The sequence below is a fragment of the Dasypus novemcinctus genome, chromosome 21 (assembly GCF_030445035.2).
Source record: "Dasypus novemcinctus isolate mDasNov1 chromosome 21, mDasNov1.1.hap2, whole genome shotgun sequence".
Lineage (NCBI taxonomy): Eukaryota > Metazoa > Chordata > Mammalia > Cingulata > Dasypodidae > Dasypus > Dasypus novemcinctus.
The window spans coordinates 60009560-60028634 of record NC_080693.1 but is presented as its reverse complement, the minus strand read 5'-3'; the positions used below and the strand labels follow the sequence as shown (position 1 = coordinate 60028634).

The following is a 19075-nucleotide window of genomic DNA, read 5'->3' as shown; positions in this document are numbered from 1 at the left end:
CTGAGAAGTGGGGAGGAACCTGTGCTCTGGTTCAATTGGCCATCCCATTTACCCTGGCATTCAAAAAAGAGGAAGAAACACAAAACCAGGGAAAGAGAAAGGAAAGAAGTTTACCTGGTTCCTTTGACGACCGAATTTATCTAGATAGTATAGCAGTTCCCCAGGGAGTCCCAAATGAAAATTTTTTTAAATTATTTATTTATTTATTCCACCCCCACCCCTACCCCACCCCCCGTTGTCTGTTCTCTGTGTCTATTCGCTGTGTGTTCTTCTGTGTCTACTTGTATTCTCATTAGGCGGCTCCAGGAAACGATCCTGGGACCTCTTGGAGTGGGAGAGAGGTTATCATTCTCTTGTGCCACCTCCGATCCCTGATCTGCTGCATCTCTTATTATCTCTTCTCTGTGTCTCTTTTTTGCGTCATCTTGCTATACCAGCTCTCCACGTGGGCCGGCACTCCTGTGTGGGGTGGAACTCTTGTGTGAGGCAGCACTCTGCACAGACCACCACTCCACGGGAGCCAGCTTGCCACACGGGCCAGCTTGCCCTCACCAGGAGGCCTTGGACATCGAAACCTGGACCTCCTATATGGTAGACGGGAGCCCAATTTCTTGAGGCACATCCGCTTCCCCCAAATGAATTTAAAGCTAGAAATCAGGTAGCTGCAGGATTTGAGTCATTCTTGTTCTGGTGGGTCACTGGTAACAAAAATGTGGATTGGATTAACTATACATATTATAATCAACAAAGATTTATCAATTACACTAGGGATGCAGTTAAGGGAATAGCAGAACAGTTGGATGCTACTAGCTGAATGGCATGAAAAATAAGATAGCCCTAGACATGATGCTAGCAGAAAAAGGAGGCATCTGTATTATGATTGGATTGTAGTTGCTGTACCTTAATCCCCAATAACATGGCCCCAGACAGGATTATCACCAAGCCCTTGCAAGACTTAACAGCCTTATCTGAAGAGTTAGCAGAAAATTTTGGCATTGACAACCCACTCACGGGATGATTAGGGAGCTCCTTTGGAAAATGAAAAGGAGTGGCACTGTCTGTCCTGACTTCCCTTATCATCGTGGCTGGGGTACTCAACAGCAATTGGATTTTGCATCATCCCTTGTGTCCGAAGGTTAGCTCAAAACTCATTGAAATGGCCCTAACCAAACAGATGCCCATACAGTACAAGCAAAACAACTGGTACCCCCTTAAAGAGGAATATCTCTATGATGAAGAATGTGAGGAGGCTCTTAGCAGATCTGAGAAACTGAATTGTGAAAACTAAAAGGAGTCTAAAAGAAAGAGGGGGATTTGTAAGGAAAGGGTTAAGTTTAATTTTCACATAAAGCGGAAGCCACAGCCGGCTCTGCAGTTGGAGGGAGGGAGGGAAAGGGGTTCTAGCGGCTTTGGCCCCAAGAATTTGAAAAAGTGGCGGCATAGAGGGCGGGGCCAAAGCGTGGGGTGCCAATGATGAGAAGCGAGGGCAGGGCCAGCGTGAGGGCAGAGCCAATAGTGAAAGCAGTGCCAAATTTGAAAAGTGGGGCCAGGAGTGAAAGGGGTGCCAAGCCCACCCAGCCTTCCAGAATGTAGGGAATGGGGAACAATGACTCAGAGCGGAACCGGGTAAGTTAGACTGCTCAGTTAGGCTGAGATGCCCAATCAGGGGGGCTCAGGGGAGGGACCTGCGAGTTAGGTTCAGGTTATAAATGTCATTGTTTCTTTCTGTTTGGCGCACCAGCCATGTTATCCAGGTCACGTGCCCATTCTTGCAAGATCGTTAATAAAATTCTTTTCTCCTCCACAACCAGGTGAGCATTTGTTCTCTTACAGGTACAGCTTTCTTTCTAACAGTTCCAGAACAGGACCGACTGCTGGGTGGCCAACTGGGGGCACACTCAGGAGAAACAGTGTGAGGCTGGGGACAGGAGCGCCGGGGAGAGGGCACTGCCCTGTCCTCCTGTTCTCAGCTGCCCTGCAGTCCTCCTCATGGTCTGCCCGCTTGCCTCTGAGCGTTCCCTCCCCACCCGCTCTCACCTGCAAAGGGCAGGCCTCTCTGTACCAAACACCTGATTGTGTCTCCATCTGGGTGGGGAGGCTGTGGGCCAGAAGTGTGCATTTGGGAGGAAGCCAGCTTGGCCCAGGCCTGCGCTCCCAGCCCGCACGGTATGCAGGTTTGGCCGCAGCCTTGTCACATGGTCTCAGCACTTGTTTGGTTTTTTCCTTAGTGAGATGTAATTGACAAAAAAAAAAACATAAAATTTACTCCCTTAAAATGTACAATTCAGCACTTTTTAGTATATTCACAAATTGTGTGACCATCACTACTATCTGTCATCATTCCAAAAAGAAACCTCCCACTTCTTAGCTGTCACCCCAACTCCCCACACAGACAACCAGCCCTAGACAACCACTAATCTACTGCCTGTCTTTATATAATTGCCTACTCAGGAAATCAATTCATATAAAAGGAATCATGTCATATGGGGGAGGAGGGCAGAAATGAAGTACCTATGCATGCCAGAATATGGGCAAACTTTGAAAACATTATGCTTAGTGAAGGAAGCCAGATACAAAAGACCACACTTTCTGCACTGTAGTGAGTGATAACTGCCTTGCGAATGTTTACAGGAAAATTTGCCCTCAATCATTGTGTGTGCCGTATGGCATCATATTCTAGTAAATGGATTAGCTTGGACTTAAATTTTGATATAGAAGTTTGTAAACAACTAGGATTTTGAGTTTTATTATTACATGGAAAATAATTATGTGGTTCACTTAAGAATATCTGCCCTTTACTGAGCATGTATCAGGAGCTCAAACAGTGTGCCAGGCATTTTACAAGCACTTTTCATTCAATCCTCACAATAACCATCTGAAGCAGAAACTATTAATTTGAATCATATGAACTTGACAATATTCAGTCATTTTTGACCTTCAAAAATAGCTATTTCATATGGTCTGATCTTACTGTATTATCCCCGTTTTACATATGGGAACAAATAATATATGAGAATATGAAATTAGTACTTTCCCGAAGTCACACAGTTAACAAATAGTGGAGCTAGACCGAACCTCAGAGTTATGTCTAGTCATGATATCCTCTTAAGTCACTAACTAGATGACAAACAACTGCGCTGAGTCACACTTGAAATGAGCATTGGCTTACCCTTAGTTATTTAGTTGTTTCCTCGTTGTCATTTTCATTAGCCAGACATTGTACAACACCCAATTGTGGCAAATATCCAGCTTTGTTAGATAACCTCACACACAAAACTTGAGTCAGCACAACTTCTGTCAGAAAATACATTTTCACCCATTCTCCTTCCCTTGCTTTCCAAAGAAATGAAGATGCCACAGTCTCAATTTTTCTTCATTTTCTTTCAAATCACTTCAGCTAGTAAATTGCTTTGAAAGATGTTAAAAACTTTTGGAAATGATTTTTTTTTTTTTACGATTTCTTTTTTATTTATTTCTCCCACTCACCCACCCATTCCCCCTGTGTCTGCTCTCTGTGTCCATTCGCTGTGTGTTCTGTGTCTGCTTGTATTCTCATAAGGCAGCTCCGGGAACCGATCCTGGGACCTTCCAGAGTGGGAGAGAGGCGATTACTCTCTTGCACCACCTCGACTCCCTGTTCTGCTACGTCTTCTTATTTTCTCTCCTCTGTGTCTCCTGTTGCATCATCCTCCTGCGCCAGCTCTCCATGTTGGCCGGCACTCCTGCGCGGGGCAGCTTTCCCGCAGTGGGAGGCACTCGTGGCACTCCTCCGTGAAGTGACATTCCCGTGTGGGCCAGCACTCCGCGTGGACCAGCCTGCCCTCACCAGGAGACCCTGGGCTGTGAACCCTTGACCTCCTATATGGTAGACAGGAGCCCAGTTGGTTGAGCCACATCCATTTCCCGGAAATGAATTCTTTTTCACCTACCAGGACACAATCCAAAATGATCTTGAGTTTTTCACATGCAAATATCAAAGACTGCGAATCTATAATTAATTTTAAAAAACAAAAACAACTAAGCAGATGGGTCTGAAATTCATGAGGCATGTAGAATGATGTAAAATCAAAACATGGTCAAACTGAGTCCCCATGGGCACCCTCTGCTCTCACCCTTATCCACTTAGGGGGTAGTAGTCTCAGGTACCAGCTGATTACACCTCCAGATAACAATTCTAACTTAAAGCATTGGTTAGTGATTTCTGTTTTTTAATTCCCCTTCACACATCCTTGTTTTCTTTCACCTAGACTCACTTCCAAGAGTCTCCTCACAGGATATTATTTTGTCTCCTCTCTCCCACCACAGCCAGCCTCCAAATTCCTCCCCTGCACTGGAGAACAACTGAGCTCTGAAGTCCAGAGATCAGCCCCAGGGAGTCCCTGTCCATTCCTCATTTAAAAGCAAAGTAGAAAATGTAGGTAATCCTCTATTATTTCATTCATATGACCTCAAAATGTTATTCAAAGCAAGAATAAAAGGTATTATAATCCAAGCAACTGTGAATTACAGAAATGGAAGGTTGTTCTACTATTAAGGGAAAGAACTCAGGTGGAAAATCCTGCAGTAAATCACCAGGAAACCACCAATGATAACCTAATGATTTACCAATACCACATAAATAGTTCTCTCCATTTTGAATATTACCTAAACTCTATAAAATGGAAAACAAATTTTTCTTTTAAGGCATTCACCCTGTCTCTAATCATTTTCTCCATTCCTCAAATTAGATAATGACTTTCCCAACAAGTATAAGATTGTTTCTATTTTGCACATTTTGGCCTGCCTGTACATTTATGCAGCTCTCAAGGAAACTTGTTTTCACTTCTGAAAACTCTAAGAGAGGATAGATGTTTTACTTACCACACACACACAAAGCCAGTGAAAAAGCATTCTTCCTTTCACTTATGAATATTTTCCATATTCAAAATTGGATTCAGACTAAACCTTGGCCAAAGCTTACCAGTAATGTAGAGCATAGTCATTTTTCAAATTAAAGGGACTTTAAATGACACATTTAAACACACTAAGGATTAATCTTCCATATGAAATAACCCCAGAAGTGCATTGGTGAAATTTAGCCAAACACTAGGCTAGGACTCAGGATAAAATGATAAATCAGACATAGTCTCTACCTGAGAGAATTATGGGTTGAGTATAATATATAATACATACATAACATAAATGAGTATAAATATAAATGTATAAATACTGGGCTAAATTCTTTAAAATTTACTTATAGGCATTAGAGCTGGGAAACACATTTCATCCCAAAATTGGTTCTGAGTTCAAAAATATAAGTTAATCATATTCCCCTATTATGCTATCATATTTCAAAGTTAAAACTCTGAATTTGGCACACCCCTTCTAACTCTGTAAACAAGTAATAGCCTCTGTTTGCATTTCTATGGCAGTAAAATAGAATCACCTCTATCGGGGGCAGGGGACAATTAATTTGTGTTATACAAAAATCTCTGGAGATGTGGTTACAGGTTAAAAGTATTTTGACTATGTGTCTGTGAAATTTCATCTGTGGTATCATTGCTGAGAAACTATGAAGAGTAGTTCTCTGGGTCTCAGTCTGCATAATGAGATGTGAAATTCAAAGAGAAAGTTTTTTATGAAAAGGAAAGAGCTAAAGCTCCTATAGGGTTGATGTGGAGGGTAGAAACCCAATCTCACAACTGGGGGTTGGGAGCGCGGCATCAAATCCACCCCCTTGTCCTTTTTATTTGCACTGTAAGCAGCATTGTTGTGATATCTGGAGAAGGTACTGCAGACCCAGAGCCTATTTCTGCCACCTCAAAGCTGTGTGTCCTAACCCTTAGACTGCTAATCTGTAAAATGAGATAACGAAAGCCACCTTAGGAGACTGCATGAAAGTTTAAAAGGCCGCCTGTAATTCACCTGGTACAGTTTCCAGAAGCACTAGGTATACAATAAATTGTAATTCAAACAAGGATAGCTAAGCCAGAATACTTACTTGTAAAATAGACTCAAGGAATCTCCATATGCAGCTAAAACTCACATTAAGTGGCATTTCGTCTTAACAAGTTTCCATTGTTGGGAAGTTGAAAAATTAAACAAATGAACTGTAGTCTCACACATTGAGCAGAGTCTGCCTTAGGTTGCTGCATCCTTCCCTTACCTGTAGTGAAGGAGAACAGAAAATTTCTGCCAATCCCTTGCTTGAAACCCCTTTATTTGGAAATCCTACATGCTAGCTCTTTTCGATGGTGATGTTAGGGTAAACTATGTCCCTTTGCATATACCCCTTATGTAATCAGGCAGAAACAAGTTTAATTGGATTTCACCATGGGTTCATCATTTCTGCCCTGGGAAAGAGATCGAGTCAGAACAGTGGTTCCACTTGCCAGAGCTGAAACTGGGTATCCCCTATGTTAGTTTGACATGGGCTTCAGGCATGACCCCTCTGCTCTGCCCCCAGATTGCAAGGAGACTCACAAGCTCTGGCTCAGGGCTGTTCTTATGACTGAAGACCTCCCTTTAGGGAGGCTGCTGGAATCAAAGCAGATAATACCTGGGTATGTGGGAGGTAACAGTGGAGGCACTCACCTAGTGGAATCCAAGCTACAGGCAAAGAATTCCTCAGTCTGCCTTCTACGAAGGCAAAGCAAGTGCTGACCATTGGGAGACGAAAGCCAACGGGATAAAGGCCAGGGGAAAAAGTCTCTGAAGAAAAGTCTCCAGGTAAAGGTGAGGCCGGTGGTGCTGCAGAACCTCCCCCTGCATGGAGCACAGGCTTTCGTGCCAAACAGTGACAGATATCTAAGTGCACGTTTGTGGAGGTGGGGGTGGGGGGCTGTTACATTAGAATGAGTCCAACATCTGAATGTGTTTACTTGGCATGCTATCATAGCCCACTGCTACTGAAATTGATATATCGCGTAGCTTGCCTATACATCAAAAACCCCTTTTTAGTTTTGGAAAAATCGCGTAAGTAACAGACTTTCATGACCCATAGCATGATTGATCAAAAGAGAAATCAGTTCAACCAGGGTTTATTGAATGCTGACTTTTACAAGACACATTACAAAGGAACTAGAAATTGAAGATGAAGGTAACAGCAGAATCAAATACCTTTAACACTTTCATGTTGGCTTGATTGAAATACTTGATTTAATTCTTAAAAATGCCAGCTCTTTTTGGCACAATTCAAGTCGTCTAACAGTTGCAGGCGTAATCCTCTACTGCTGAAGAAAAATGTCCAAAATACATTATTATTGTTTTAGTTAAGACAAATTTTAAAAATGCCATTTGAGCTCATGGCATAATCTTAAACAATGGACAAATATTTACTAAATATCATGATTGTTTGTATTAAGTACGTAACCTCTCAATAATCTCATAGATATCCAATAATATTGCTAGGAAATTAATCTTTATAATTTAGATTCAATCTCCAATTTAAAATATATAAAAAGCCTTCTTTATTATGAAATGTATTAAATCAAAAAAGAATTCAATTTACTTTTTAAAATCTAGAAGATAGTGATTTTTTAAAGGTTCTCATTAGTAATCAAATAAAACACAGAACCCGAATATACCAGATACAAGAGGAAACTTGTTCCCCTCTATGAGACCTAAATCTCTTTTTGAAATTTGAAAGTTCCTGAATGTATCTTTACAATGATTGTAATGTATTTCATTTCAATAAATCCATCCAATTCAAAACACATATGTATCTATAATACACAATGTATACCTTCTTAATGGAATTCAGTATGTCTTTGCAAAAACTTGCTTAAAGAACTATTATTTACACCCAGAAATTTTATTCCCTATCATCAAATGTAGAATATATTGAATTGAGAAATCTGCACTCAACAAAGTATTTCCAAGAATCTACAATATATACTCTTTGCCCAACCAATTATTAAAATTCCAATGATAATATTAAATAATCTTAAAAGAAAAACATTATAAAATTATATATTCTATCAGTTATGTTCAAATACATATACAAAATTCTCATATATGCATACATCTTTATATTTCTGCAATTTTCAAACTTCCTACAATGACTTTATATAAAACACATATATAAAAACACCAATAGAATTATTTTACTTTAAAAAGAGGAAATTTTAAAAATAATATCAAGATACTTAGACTATCTCAAAGAAAACACGTAAAAGAAAATTCTTTACTCTTAAGGAAAACCCACTAACCCAGAATTACATTAATGGTTTTCCAAGTACCTACAACTCTGAAAGTAGGGTCCTTTCAAGTTAATGCATTTCCCACCTGAACTGTACTGTTTTCATGCCCACATGTAAGCCACATTGGCTTCAAAGGCAAATAAAATTATCAAGGAAAGTATAATAGGAGTTTTATTTTAAAGAGAGAGAGAGAGACAATGTGATTCTTTGAAGCACACTTTCCAAAGTTTTCATGAAAATTAAAAAAGAATACTGCAGATTATCTAAATTGAGAAACTTATTCTTTCCAGCAGTCAACTGAAATGGTTCCCTGGCTTCTTAAATTTGGGACTTTAATCATTTCTCAATTCAAACAGTGTACTTCCTCTTTCTCCTTATTGATAATGGCAGTTTTTGCATGATCCATTCATTCAGGCAAGATTTTTACTGAGCACCCATTATATGCAACATCTGTTGGGGAAATAAATATAGTAAGCACTGTGTATAGAGCGGTAAACAATCAGACAAGGCCTGTAATTTCATAGAGTTTACCAAAAAGGTCAATTCCTATCAAAATAAAAAAAAACTGTAGAAGCGACTCAAAAATAGCACGTCAGTGTTCCTAAAAATAAAATAAACTAATTTTATTTGTGTGACAAAATAATGGCAAATTATTTTAAATTTAAGAAGGAATTATTTTTATATTTCTTTAGCCAGCAGAAAGAAAAAAGTGTCTTATTTCAGAATCTATATTCACAAATAAACTGAGGATAATCCTTGGCCCATACATTTTATCGATTTCTTTCACTCAGACCCCAAAGCAGAATATAAGAGGTCTTCTTTCTGAATTAGAAAAAGAAACCATATAATATTCTAGTAACAAGGTCTTAAAGTCCTTGAAAATTCAAATTCCAGTATCAACTTGGGAAATACATTTATTTCTCACCTTCCAACAGTGTTTCTTAGAACTGCTTCTGAAACTGTTTTCCACCAAAAGATATACTATCATGGTTTATACTGGCTTTTCTAAATGAAACAAATAGGAAAGACAAGTGAAAAACTTTTTAAAGCTTAAGGTTTAGAAGTATTCATTAATTTATCCACACCACAAGAATTCATTGCTTCTTACTGTATACAGGACTCTGGGCAGTGCTGGAAAAACAGGCAATAGAATCATTTAGAAAAGAAAAATTCCTTATGACAACCTATCCTGACCCCACCCAGCTTTCTTTTTTGTATAATAAATATGTAGTGGGCACAATTATTCAATTATTTCTATACCAGTGAATTTTCATTTGGCATAAATCATTTACTTGCTGAGCTAGCAAAAAGGGGGAGGCACTATATTTTGAATGGCGTGAACTTTTCAACTCCAACACCCCTTTCACGGCCTATAAAATGTTAACTTTTCTGCCTTACTCGCACTGCTTTACTTGCACTGCTTCCTCCCAGGTTGTGGCCACTGGGCTGTAGATCTAACCCAGCAACTGCCATGTCACGCTCAGGGTGCACCTCTGGGCTGTTATACCAGCTGTCCTCCCAAAATGGGACAACAAGCAGAGCCAGGGGCATGTCTGCTTCCAGTATTGGAAGTGGCTATGGGGGAAGCACCGCTGGCTTTGGAGGCAACTGTGGGGGAGGCTTCTCTGCTCCTTCCATGTTTGGTTCTAGTTCTGTCTTGGGCAGTGGGTCTGGAAGTTACTTTGCTGGAGGTCTGGGGAGTGGCTTTAGAGGCCTAGGCACTGGTTTTGGGGGAAGCCCAGTAGGAGGCTTCTTAAGTATTCTCTCTGGCAGTGATGGAGGCCTTCTTTCTGGATCAGAAAAAGAAACCATGCAAAACCTTAATGACAGATTGGCTTCCTATCTGGACAAGGTCCGAGCTCTAGAAGAGGCTAATACTGAGCTAGAAAACAAAATTCGAGAATGGTACGAAACCCAGGGATCTGAGACTGGAGACTCCGGATCACAGAACGATTACAATAAATATCATCCATTGATTGAGACCCTCAGGAATAAGGTAAGAATATGTTTTTTGGAGGGGCTTTGGAAATTCTTTTGTTTTCTTTTTTACTATTACAATATTTTACAGCGACAATCACCTAAAACATAAGTATTCTTCAATTTGATTGTATTTGCAACAATTTTCTCATCTCAAGATGGTTAATTCCATTTTATCAATTACCATAATTGTATTCCATTTCTTTTATAGGAAGTGTATGTTTCTTAATTTTTAAATATTTTATAAACATTTTCTTTGAAAAATGGAACTGCCTAAATTTTTAATACAAGAACTATTTCATATCACCTAAAATATATTCCTGTCAAAAATATTTGTATAACACTATATTGTAATATGGGGCATTTTTGGGACTTGGAGTTTTCCTAAATGATACTGCAGGGACAGATGCAGGACATTGTTTATCCTGCCATAACACATTGGATGGACTGGGGGAGAATGTGAACTACAATGTAAACTATGGTCCATGCGGTGTAGCAGTGCTCCCGGGTGTCGTCACCAAATGCAATGAATGTGCCTCACTGACCAAAGGGGATGTATGAGAGAGGACGAGGGGCAGGGAGGGGCCGGGAGTTTTTTAACATGACGTTTTGTATGATCTATTTATCTTTTAAAAAAATAGACAAAATTTTTTTTACAATTTAATTAAAAATAAAATATTATATTGTTAAACCTCATTTTGCATGTCTCCCTCTCTTCTGCCAGATCATTTCTGCCAGCATTGGAAATGCCCAGCTTATCTTACAGATTGACAATGCCAGACTGGCTGCCGAGGACTTCAGAACGAAGTGAGTAGAATAAAAGAAAGACTGATGATGACATGTGCCACAATTTATTCTTAGTCTCAATCTTCCTGTTTTTTTTTCTTTAAAGATACATAAATCACACAAAATTCCTCTCTTTTTGATGGTAAATACTTCAAACCTTTTGAGGTTCACATGCTGTATACATTTAAGTGTTGTGGTAAATTCACAATAATTATATTCAAACGCATTTCACATTACATGTCCTTAAAAGTTGCTTAAACCTAAAACAATGGATTACCATATGTGCGATTTTGCCATTGACTCATGATACAACATAATCCTGTCAATGTCCTATATCTCAACTTTCCATGTATATAGTGAATTAATAATGTTTTTTGCCCAGGAGTGAAATGAAACAACTGTTTTCCTGATGACACATACAACTAAAGTATTAATCATGACAATTTATTTTTGTATTCCCTCTTCTCTCCTCATGCCCTACCCTTTCAGATGTAAGAAACACTAATTTCCTTTTTGCTCCACAAAATTTCCACACAGTAAATGTGGTCCCGAAACTGTAAAATCCTTGGTAGAACAAGAAAAGAAGTACCAATCTTTTAAATTAAATAATGAATTAAAGTTAAGCAAAATGACAGTCATTTTATTTTCAGCTGCTTTCAGGATGCCATCAGAAACTCCACCTAGAGAGGAGCTGCTATTCTTCACAGTCCCAGCAACCAGGAAAAGGGGAAACAGTTCCCTGGCATGTGGCGATATTGGGGTTTACTGCTGGTAGAAAAGTATCACCTCATAATCTTTTCACTTTTCTCCTCCTGACCAACTGAGTAGTAGCCTATCATGCAAAAAGGAAAAAGGTTTATAAAAGCAAAAATAGCGTTATATGTTACAATGCTACTATTTTTAAATGGTGGCACAGATTTATGCAAAAAACAGCTCTGAAGACAGCAGGGGCTTTATTCAAATGACTGTTTTAATTCCCTGAACCATTCTCTATCTGGTTTTCAGGTATGAGAATGAACTGGCCCTACGCCAGGGTGTGGAGGCCGACATCCATGGCCTGCGCAGGGTTCTGGAGGAGCTGACCCTGGCCAGAAGTGACTTAGAGGTCCAGATGGAGAGCCTGACTGAAGAGCTGGCCTACCTGAAGAAGAGCCATGAGGAGGTGAGCCAGAAAGAACAGCCTCTACAGGCTTTTTTTTCCCCCTCCTAGACCAAAAACTACAATTTCAAATTTACAAACCTGGAGTTAGAACAAATGTGAAGAATATTTTATCTTCCTATTGACATTGGGTTTCTGGGAGCGTGTGTGTATGGGGAGGGGTGGTGGTGGTGATGGTATTGATGGTGGTTCCTGTTAGGTATTAACAAATGAGAGGCACTTTTTGATTTTGTCATTTAATGACAATTATAATTTTAATCTTCCTGACAGTGATTTTTTTTAAAGTATTGTTTTAAAAGTTAAAAAGAAAGGTCGACCAATAACTTGTAATGTTATATTATGTTAGAGAAATCTGTTATACCCAATGCAATGCAAACGCAACACACATCAGGAAACTCTGACACACCCGTTAGCTGGCTGATGTATAGAATGGATATTAATCATGACCCTGGCAATAGGATTCCAAAGAGGTTTCTACTGCATTTCAATGACTATGGCCCAAATGGTGTCAAGCCTAAGTACTGTTTGCAGGCCTCAGTTTGGCAGCTGTGCAGCATGCAAACATCACATCTTCCCATAAAGGCCCTCAAGAATTAGGACAGACTCACTCATTAGGCACAGTAGGCACAGATTTAGGGTCTGAGATACTATTTGGGACTCATGAAAATGTTTTAAGTTCTTTTACATATAGAAGAAAAATATGAACTTTTAGACTTATATATTTATTGCACTAATATCTTTATATCAACACAGTGTAAAATACAGTTTTTTAAATATCTGTGTGTATGTGGAAGAAGAGACCCATGGAGGCAAAAGCCCATGAAAGAATGCACCCCTATGCGCCTCTCATTCATCGTCCCCAGGAGCTCCAAAGTTTCCGGGCAGGCGGCACCAGCCAGGTCAGCGTAGAAATGGATGCTGCCCCCGGAGTGGACCTCACCGGGCTCCTCAACGACATGAGGACACAGTATGAAGCCATTGCTGAGCAGAACCGGAAGGATGTAGAAGCCTGGTTCAATGAAAAGGTCACATACAGAAAAGCAAAAGGTTTGATACATTGACAGAAAGACCTGTGAGCAGAGCGCTCACGTCCCCTCACTACCTCTTTGCTGTTGCAGACCAGGGAGCTCAGGAAGGAGATCAGCACCAACACAGAGCAGCTTCAGTCCAGCAAAAGCCAGGTCGCGGACCTGAGGCGCCAGTTTCAAAGCCTCGAGATCGAGCTCCAGTCCCAGCTCGCTATGGTAAGGGTCTCATAAAAAACAGAATCATGTCAATTTTCAAAGAAAATGCTGCATTCAAAGTAGGTTTGATCTCTTGGCTGCCTTCTTTCCATTCCGTTGTTCTATCTGTACCGTCTCCCTTCTGCATGCAGAAGAAATCCCTTGAGGACTCGTTGGCAGAAACTGAGGGCGACTACTGCAGCCAGCTGTCCCAGGTGCAGCAGGCCATAGAAGGCCTAGAAGCACAGCTGCTGCAGGTGCACGCCGATGCCGAGTGCCAGAATGCTGACCACCAGCGGCTGCTGAACATCAAGGCCCGCCTGGAGCTGGAGATCGAGACCTACCGCCGCCTCCTGGAGGGTGAGGCTGAAGGGTAAGTAAGAAAATGGAGGTTGAAAAGAACTTCAGTTGTTGGCCTGAGTGCACTTTTTGCTGTAATATAAGGAAAGGAGAGGGTCTTTAGTTGATGGAGAAAAACAAATCTAGTTAAGACATGTCTTGTATTTATTAAATGTTTCTCACTTTGCAAAGTGTTTTCACCTATTATCTTAATTGATAATTCATAAAATGTGGCAATGAACAAAGATACCATAGTAGTATATTGGAAACGGGTACTTCCATGTACTAGAAAAGCCATTCACTCAATTTCCAATATAAATGATCCAATGCTAAGAACAAAACATCAAATAACAACCATCTGGATCACCGAAGGCCCTCTGTTGCAGACTTCCCAAAAGTAATGGTAGCCTGGAGAAGTTAGAAGAACTCTGGACTATAAATTGGGAAATTTAATTTCTGAGACCAAATTTCCCCTAATTGCCAAGTCACTTCACTCTCAGAACCCACTGTAGGCAGGATTTGAAAATAAAGATGTATGGCACCAATTGATCACTCATTCAATCATTCTTAATCAAGAAATTTAGGATGTCTTCTCTATTTGGTCATAGCTTTGTGTACCATCTTAATTTTGACCTTAACTAGCAAACTCTCCTCATTCCTCCTTATTCCAGAAAGCATCATGTGATGCCATCCTCCCTTGCTTTCTTTACAGCAATAGTGTGGATGAAAGTTCATCGGTGATAGACAGCAAATTTGAGACACAGTCAATTGATTCCTCTAAAGGTAAGCAGATTTCTTAAGAATCACTTAGAGTAAGTCAGAATCGCATTTATTAATTAAAACTGTAAGATCACATTTAATATAGCAGTATTATTAATCATTTAAAGTATATTGGTATTCTGAACCAAGGAAAAACATTTTGCACTCCTGTAGCAAAATATAGTAGTCAGGACTGTATTAAAACTTTTATTAATAGGAAATTCAGAGAGAGCCTCTCTACAAAAGATATAAAAGCCTCATAATCAATTTTTAAATGTTAAAAAAAAGAAAAAAGGTTCATTTGTACACTAGACTACAATGAATACATTTCATTTTCATTGAATAAACGTATTTTTGAAAATGTAGAAGTCACTTTCAATGGATTTTATCAGCCAATACCTATTTAGCTTACATTAAACAATAACCAAATTTGGATTAACATTTCAAACACTAACTTTTGCTTTCTTACTCCATTTTTATCTTTAGACCCAAGCAAAACCCGAAAAATCAAGACAATTGTGCAAGAGGTGGTGAATGGTGAGGTGGTCTCATCCCAAGTTCAGGAAACTGAAGAACTAATGTAAAATTTCACAACATCTGCCACATGATTGGTTCATTAGGAATAAGAAATTTACTATTAGAAAGTATTCCTTTCAGAAAAGTTGTATTAGCTCAATCTCTATTTTTGTCTGTTTCATTTTCTTTGGACTCCCTATTCCCTTTAAGTACTTGTTGTCCTTCTGAAAAACTATTCAATTATAAATCATTGTGGTCAGATCAGTCTCTGTAACAAATCAAAATTACCTATCATCTTTCTGTATCTAGAGTAATCTTTAAATGAACTTTCTTCTCATGACCTGGAATTTTCTCTAATCACAGAATTTTGATCAAGTAGTAATATTTAAATAGAGTTAATTTTAATAAAAGATTAATGAATGGTAATAGTGTGAAATAGGTACTCTTTGAATTCCAACAGCCAAATCAAGGGCATCAAGAGGGGTTTATAAAATACTTGGGTAAACACAGGAATGAAGATGTCAAGGCTGAAAGTTAAGAAGATTCTTTTAAAAGTTCTGTCCTTTTTAGGTCAGCCCATCAAGGCTGCAACAATATTATATTGTCCACATACAAGGATAGCAGTTGCCATGTTCATTTCCTAACACTTTTTTTTCTTTTTTTTTAAGATTTATTTATTTATTTCTCTCCTTCCCTCCCTCCCGTTGTCTGCTCTCTGTGTCCATTTGCTGTTTGTTCTTGTGTGTCCGCTTATATTCCTGTCAGCGGCACCGGGAATCTGTCTTTTTTTGTTGCATCATCTTGCTGTGTCAGCTGTCCATGTGTGTGGTGCCACTCCTGGGCAGGCTGCACTTTTTTCGCACGGGTGGCTCTCCTTATGAGGCGCACTCCTTGCATGTGGAGCTCCCCTACATGTGGGACATTCCTGCACGGCACGGCACTCCTTGCACGCATCAGCACTGTGCATGGGCCAGCTTACCACACAGGTCAGGAGGCCCTGAGTTTGAAGCCTGGACCTCCCATGTGGTAGGCGGATGCTCTATCAGTTGAGCCACATCCGCTTCCCAATACTTTCATTCAGTCAAGAAACACTTACTGAGCTCCTTCATTGTGCCAAGCATGGGGGTCATGCTAGAGACTGATGAATAAGATATGGTGTCTGCCTTGAGACACTCACAATTGAAGGAAGAGGTAGTTGTCTACCAGGAATGGTGATACAATGGAGTGTCTCAGTATGCCAGGGCTGGCTGCTACAAATACCACATGATGGGTTGGCTTTAACAACAGGAGTCTATTTTCTCATGGTTTTGGAGGCTGCAAGTCCTACATCAAGGTACTGGTACTGGTAAAGCTCACCTTCCCAGAGTCTGTAATGTTCTGGTGATCTCTCTATCTCTCTCTCTCTCTGTGTGTGTGCGTGTGTGCGTGTGTGTGTGTGTGTTCCTCTGATTTCCAGCGGCTTCTGGCTTATTCTGAATTCTGGCTTCCAATGAATGAATGACTGTGCCCGAATCTCCTTCGCTTATAAGGACTCCAGTCACATGTATTAAGGCCCACCCTGACTCAAGCTGGCCTCACCTAAACAGTATCTTTGAAGATCCTGTTCACAAATGAGTTCACACCTTAACTAACAGCATCTTCAAAGGTCCTATTACAAAAGGGTTCACACCCACAGGAACACAGATTAAGACTTGAACATGTCTTTCCGGAGGTACAAGATTTAATCTCCAACAGTGAGATGGGGCAAACAGATATGCAAAGAATAGCCAACCAATGAGAGAACTTGTCAGAGAGCAAAATGGAAGGTTTCATACAGAAATGGCCCAGGATGTTGATGTGGGAGGAGCAGGAGGGTGGGGAGTGGGGTATATGGGAACCTTTTGTGTTTTTTAATGCAACTTTTTATGCCATCTATTTTATCTTTTTTCAAAAAAGACAATAATAAAAAAAAGAAAATGGGAAAAAAAAAAGAAAAAAAGAAATGACCCAGGAAAAGGCAGAGAAAGGGAACATTTTCTCCGCAGGAGAAAAGATACAGGGGAATAAGAAAACCTTGTTTCGTTTCCCTTCTGCTATCTGGCACCTGTGAGCCCAGGGTGAGGTTTCTATTAGGGAGGATCAGACTCACAACTCAAAAAGAGAAGTCATGAATTGGGGCTGAGGGGAGGCAGCCAAAATCCAAGCCCAAGAAGATGGCTCAATCTGGGTTGTCAAATTAAAATTCCCTAGAAAGAAAACAAGAGCATGATTTAATGATCAAGAGCCTGGACTCTAAAGCCAAATGGTTCAAATCCTGGCTCTGCTACTAAATAGCTAGAAACAACCCCTGTGTGCCTCAGTTTCCTGATCTTTAAAATGGAAATGACGGTGATGATAATACCTACATCACTAGATGGGATTTACGACAATTACAGGAGGTAATATACAGTGCACCTCTAAGAACTCAAAAGGTGAATCCTATTATTATTACTGTATGGAACCAAAATGGAATGGAGAAACCAGGGCAAATGATGAATAAGGAGTGTCAATGAGAACAGAAGGGAATTATGCAAGTGTAGAGGAATTTCAGAACTGAGTGCAGAAGTCGAAGGAAGGTTTATATGCGATGCGATTTTAAACTGATTTTCTTGAGTATGCAGCTTTCTGAAATCATACTTCCTTTTAATATTTTTTAATATTTTCAGGACTTGCACTCACCTAACTTTAAAATACAGAGAAATTCAAATGTTTGGCCTACATTTTCTAGAACACATCCTAAGATGCATTACCTTTCACACCCAAGAAGATTATCAAGGTCTTTCTTAAGCAGTATCCATAGTTTCCAAGTAATATATTATACCACTTCCCTGTTATTTCAAAAGTAGCTTTAAATAGGTACTTTTTAAAATAAGCTTTGTTTTCCTTAGAACTACATCTGAATGGTGTAAGACTCAGAGAATAAAGGGTTTTGCACAATCATAAATGCAGTAGGCATTTCTTAGCTATTATCTTAGTTTCTCAGTATTGCCTTCTTTTTGAAATATTTTCTCCACTGGGTTCCCAGAAATGGGAAACATTTCTCAGATTCCTCTTGGTAACCTCTGAATGTTGGGGGACCCCAAGGCTCAATCCTCCTCTCTTTTCACTCTACAATCCCTAGGTAAGCTCTTCCAATCCAGTGGCTTTAAAAACTATTTATTGATTACTCCAAGATGGCCCCCAATGAGTCTTGCCTCCTGGTATTCACAACCTGTGTAGTCCCCTCCCACAATGAGTAGTAGGGGGTGGGGGGACACAAACACCTGAAAAAAATCAGGTATTTCACAAAACTTCACTTTAACGCTCCAATGTCTTGAATTTAATGTAAAAGATAGTAAGTCTAGAGTAACAGTCTTTTTCTGATTATCTCAAGTCATTTCTTATCCATGTTCATTTGCCCTTTATTCAATGCCAAGAAATGGAATTAGCACAGCATCCTTATCATGAGAGTCCAGACTTCATTCACTAGATCATGAACTGTAAATCAACAGACTTAACATAGACATAAAAATAAAAAGTCTTTTTGGACTCAGCAATTAGTGAATTGCCAAAGTAGATCTGTCTTTAAAGGAATGTAACTCACAAGAAAAAGACCTGAGTAAATGATCAGACAGCAAAAGAGGAACATCTTTTTTATAATTATTTTTAAAATCTAAACTTTTACAAATTAAAAATATTTGATTTATATGCACTTGTTGCATGCATAAGCTAGAGAAAGACCTGAAAAATACAAACTAAACTGTTAAAAATGATTCTCAGAGATTAGATAGGGATTTAGAAAAATGTTTTCTTTTGCATTAAAAAAAAAAAAGTTTAAAAAACAGCATGTATGACTCCGGCAGTCAGAGAAAAATTGAGTTTTAATACTCAAAACAAATGGGCTTGCAAATTAGGGAGGGAACCACCCAAAAAGCAACCAGAAGTTTCCAAAGCAGCCACTTCCATAGGCTTTTAAGAGTGCCCCCTACTGGAATTTTAGGAAATGAACTTTTAAAAACTAGTTCTGCTTGATCAAGTCACTTCAGATGTGTTCAACATTTGAGTTTATCAAAAAGAAAAAAAGCAAGCAAGTATTTTTCAAAGCATCAGCTTAACAAATGAAATCTTTATTAATGTTT

General features: G+C 39.4%; 1 protein-coding gene and 1 long non-coding RNA gene across 6 annotated transcripts in view; one reads left to right on the top strand and one right to left on the bottom strand.

Moving 5' to 3' along the window:
• Window positions 1–1820: 1820 nt before the first annotated feature.
• LOC101411676 (uncharacterized) overlaps window positions 1821–19075 on the bottom strand; it is a 55439-nt gene continuing 38184 nt past the window's right edge. For 3 of the 5 annotated variants that reach the window (XR_009182470.1, XR_011646881.1, XR_009182471.2), the window contains 5 exons: window positions 13205–13757; window positions 9106–9185; window positions 7099–7211; window positions 5981–6145; window positions 2279–3925 (listed from right to left, as the gene is read on the bottom strand). This is a non-coding gene — a long non-coding RNA (uncharacterized lncRNA). Of the gene's footprint in view, window positions 2224–2278; window positions 3926–5980; window positions 6146–7098; window positions 7212–9105; window positions 9186–13204; window positions 13758–19075 lie in introns of those variants that run through there. The other 2 variants (XR_009182466.2, XR_009182469.1) reach the window with 2 other exon arrangements.
• On the top strand, window positions 9422–15355 carry KRT12 (keratin 12). The gene is made up of 8 exons (XM_004450115.4): window positions 9422–10176; window positions 10882–10964; window positions 11949–12105; window positions 12966–13127; window positions 13221–13346; window positions 13478–13698; window positions 14377–14447; window positions 14910–15355. The coding sequence occupies exons 1-8, from the start codon at window positions 9652–9654 to the stop codon at window positions 15005–15007; spliced, it is 1443 nt and encodes a 480-aa protein (XP_004450172.2). The 5' UTR covers window positions 9422–9651; the 3' UTR covers window positions 15008–15355.

Excerpts from the sequence above, each read along its gene's own strand:
- KRT12 (XM_004450115.4), top strand. The coding sequence starts at position 9,652 with ATGTCACGCTCAGGGTGCACCTCTGGGCTGTTATACCAGCTGTCCTCC. Across the intron at positions 12,106-12,965 it reads TGAAGAAGAGCCATGAGGAG|GAGCTCCAAAGTTTCCGGGC; the intron begins GTGAGCCAGAAA and ends CATCGTCCCCAG. Across the intron at positions 13,347-13,477 it reads TCCAGTCCCAGCTCGCTATG|AAGAAATCCCTTGAGGACTC; the intron begins GTAAGGGTCTCA and ends TTCTGCATGCAG.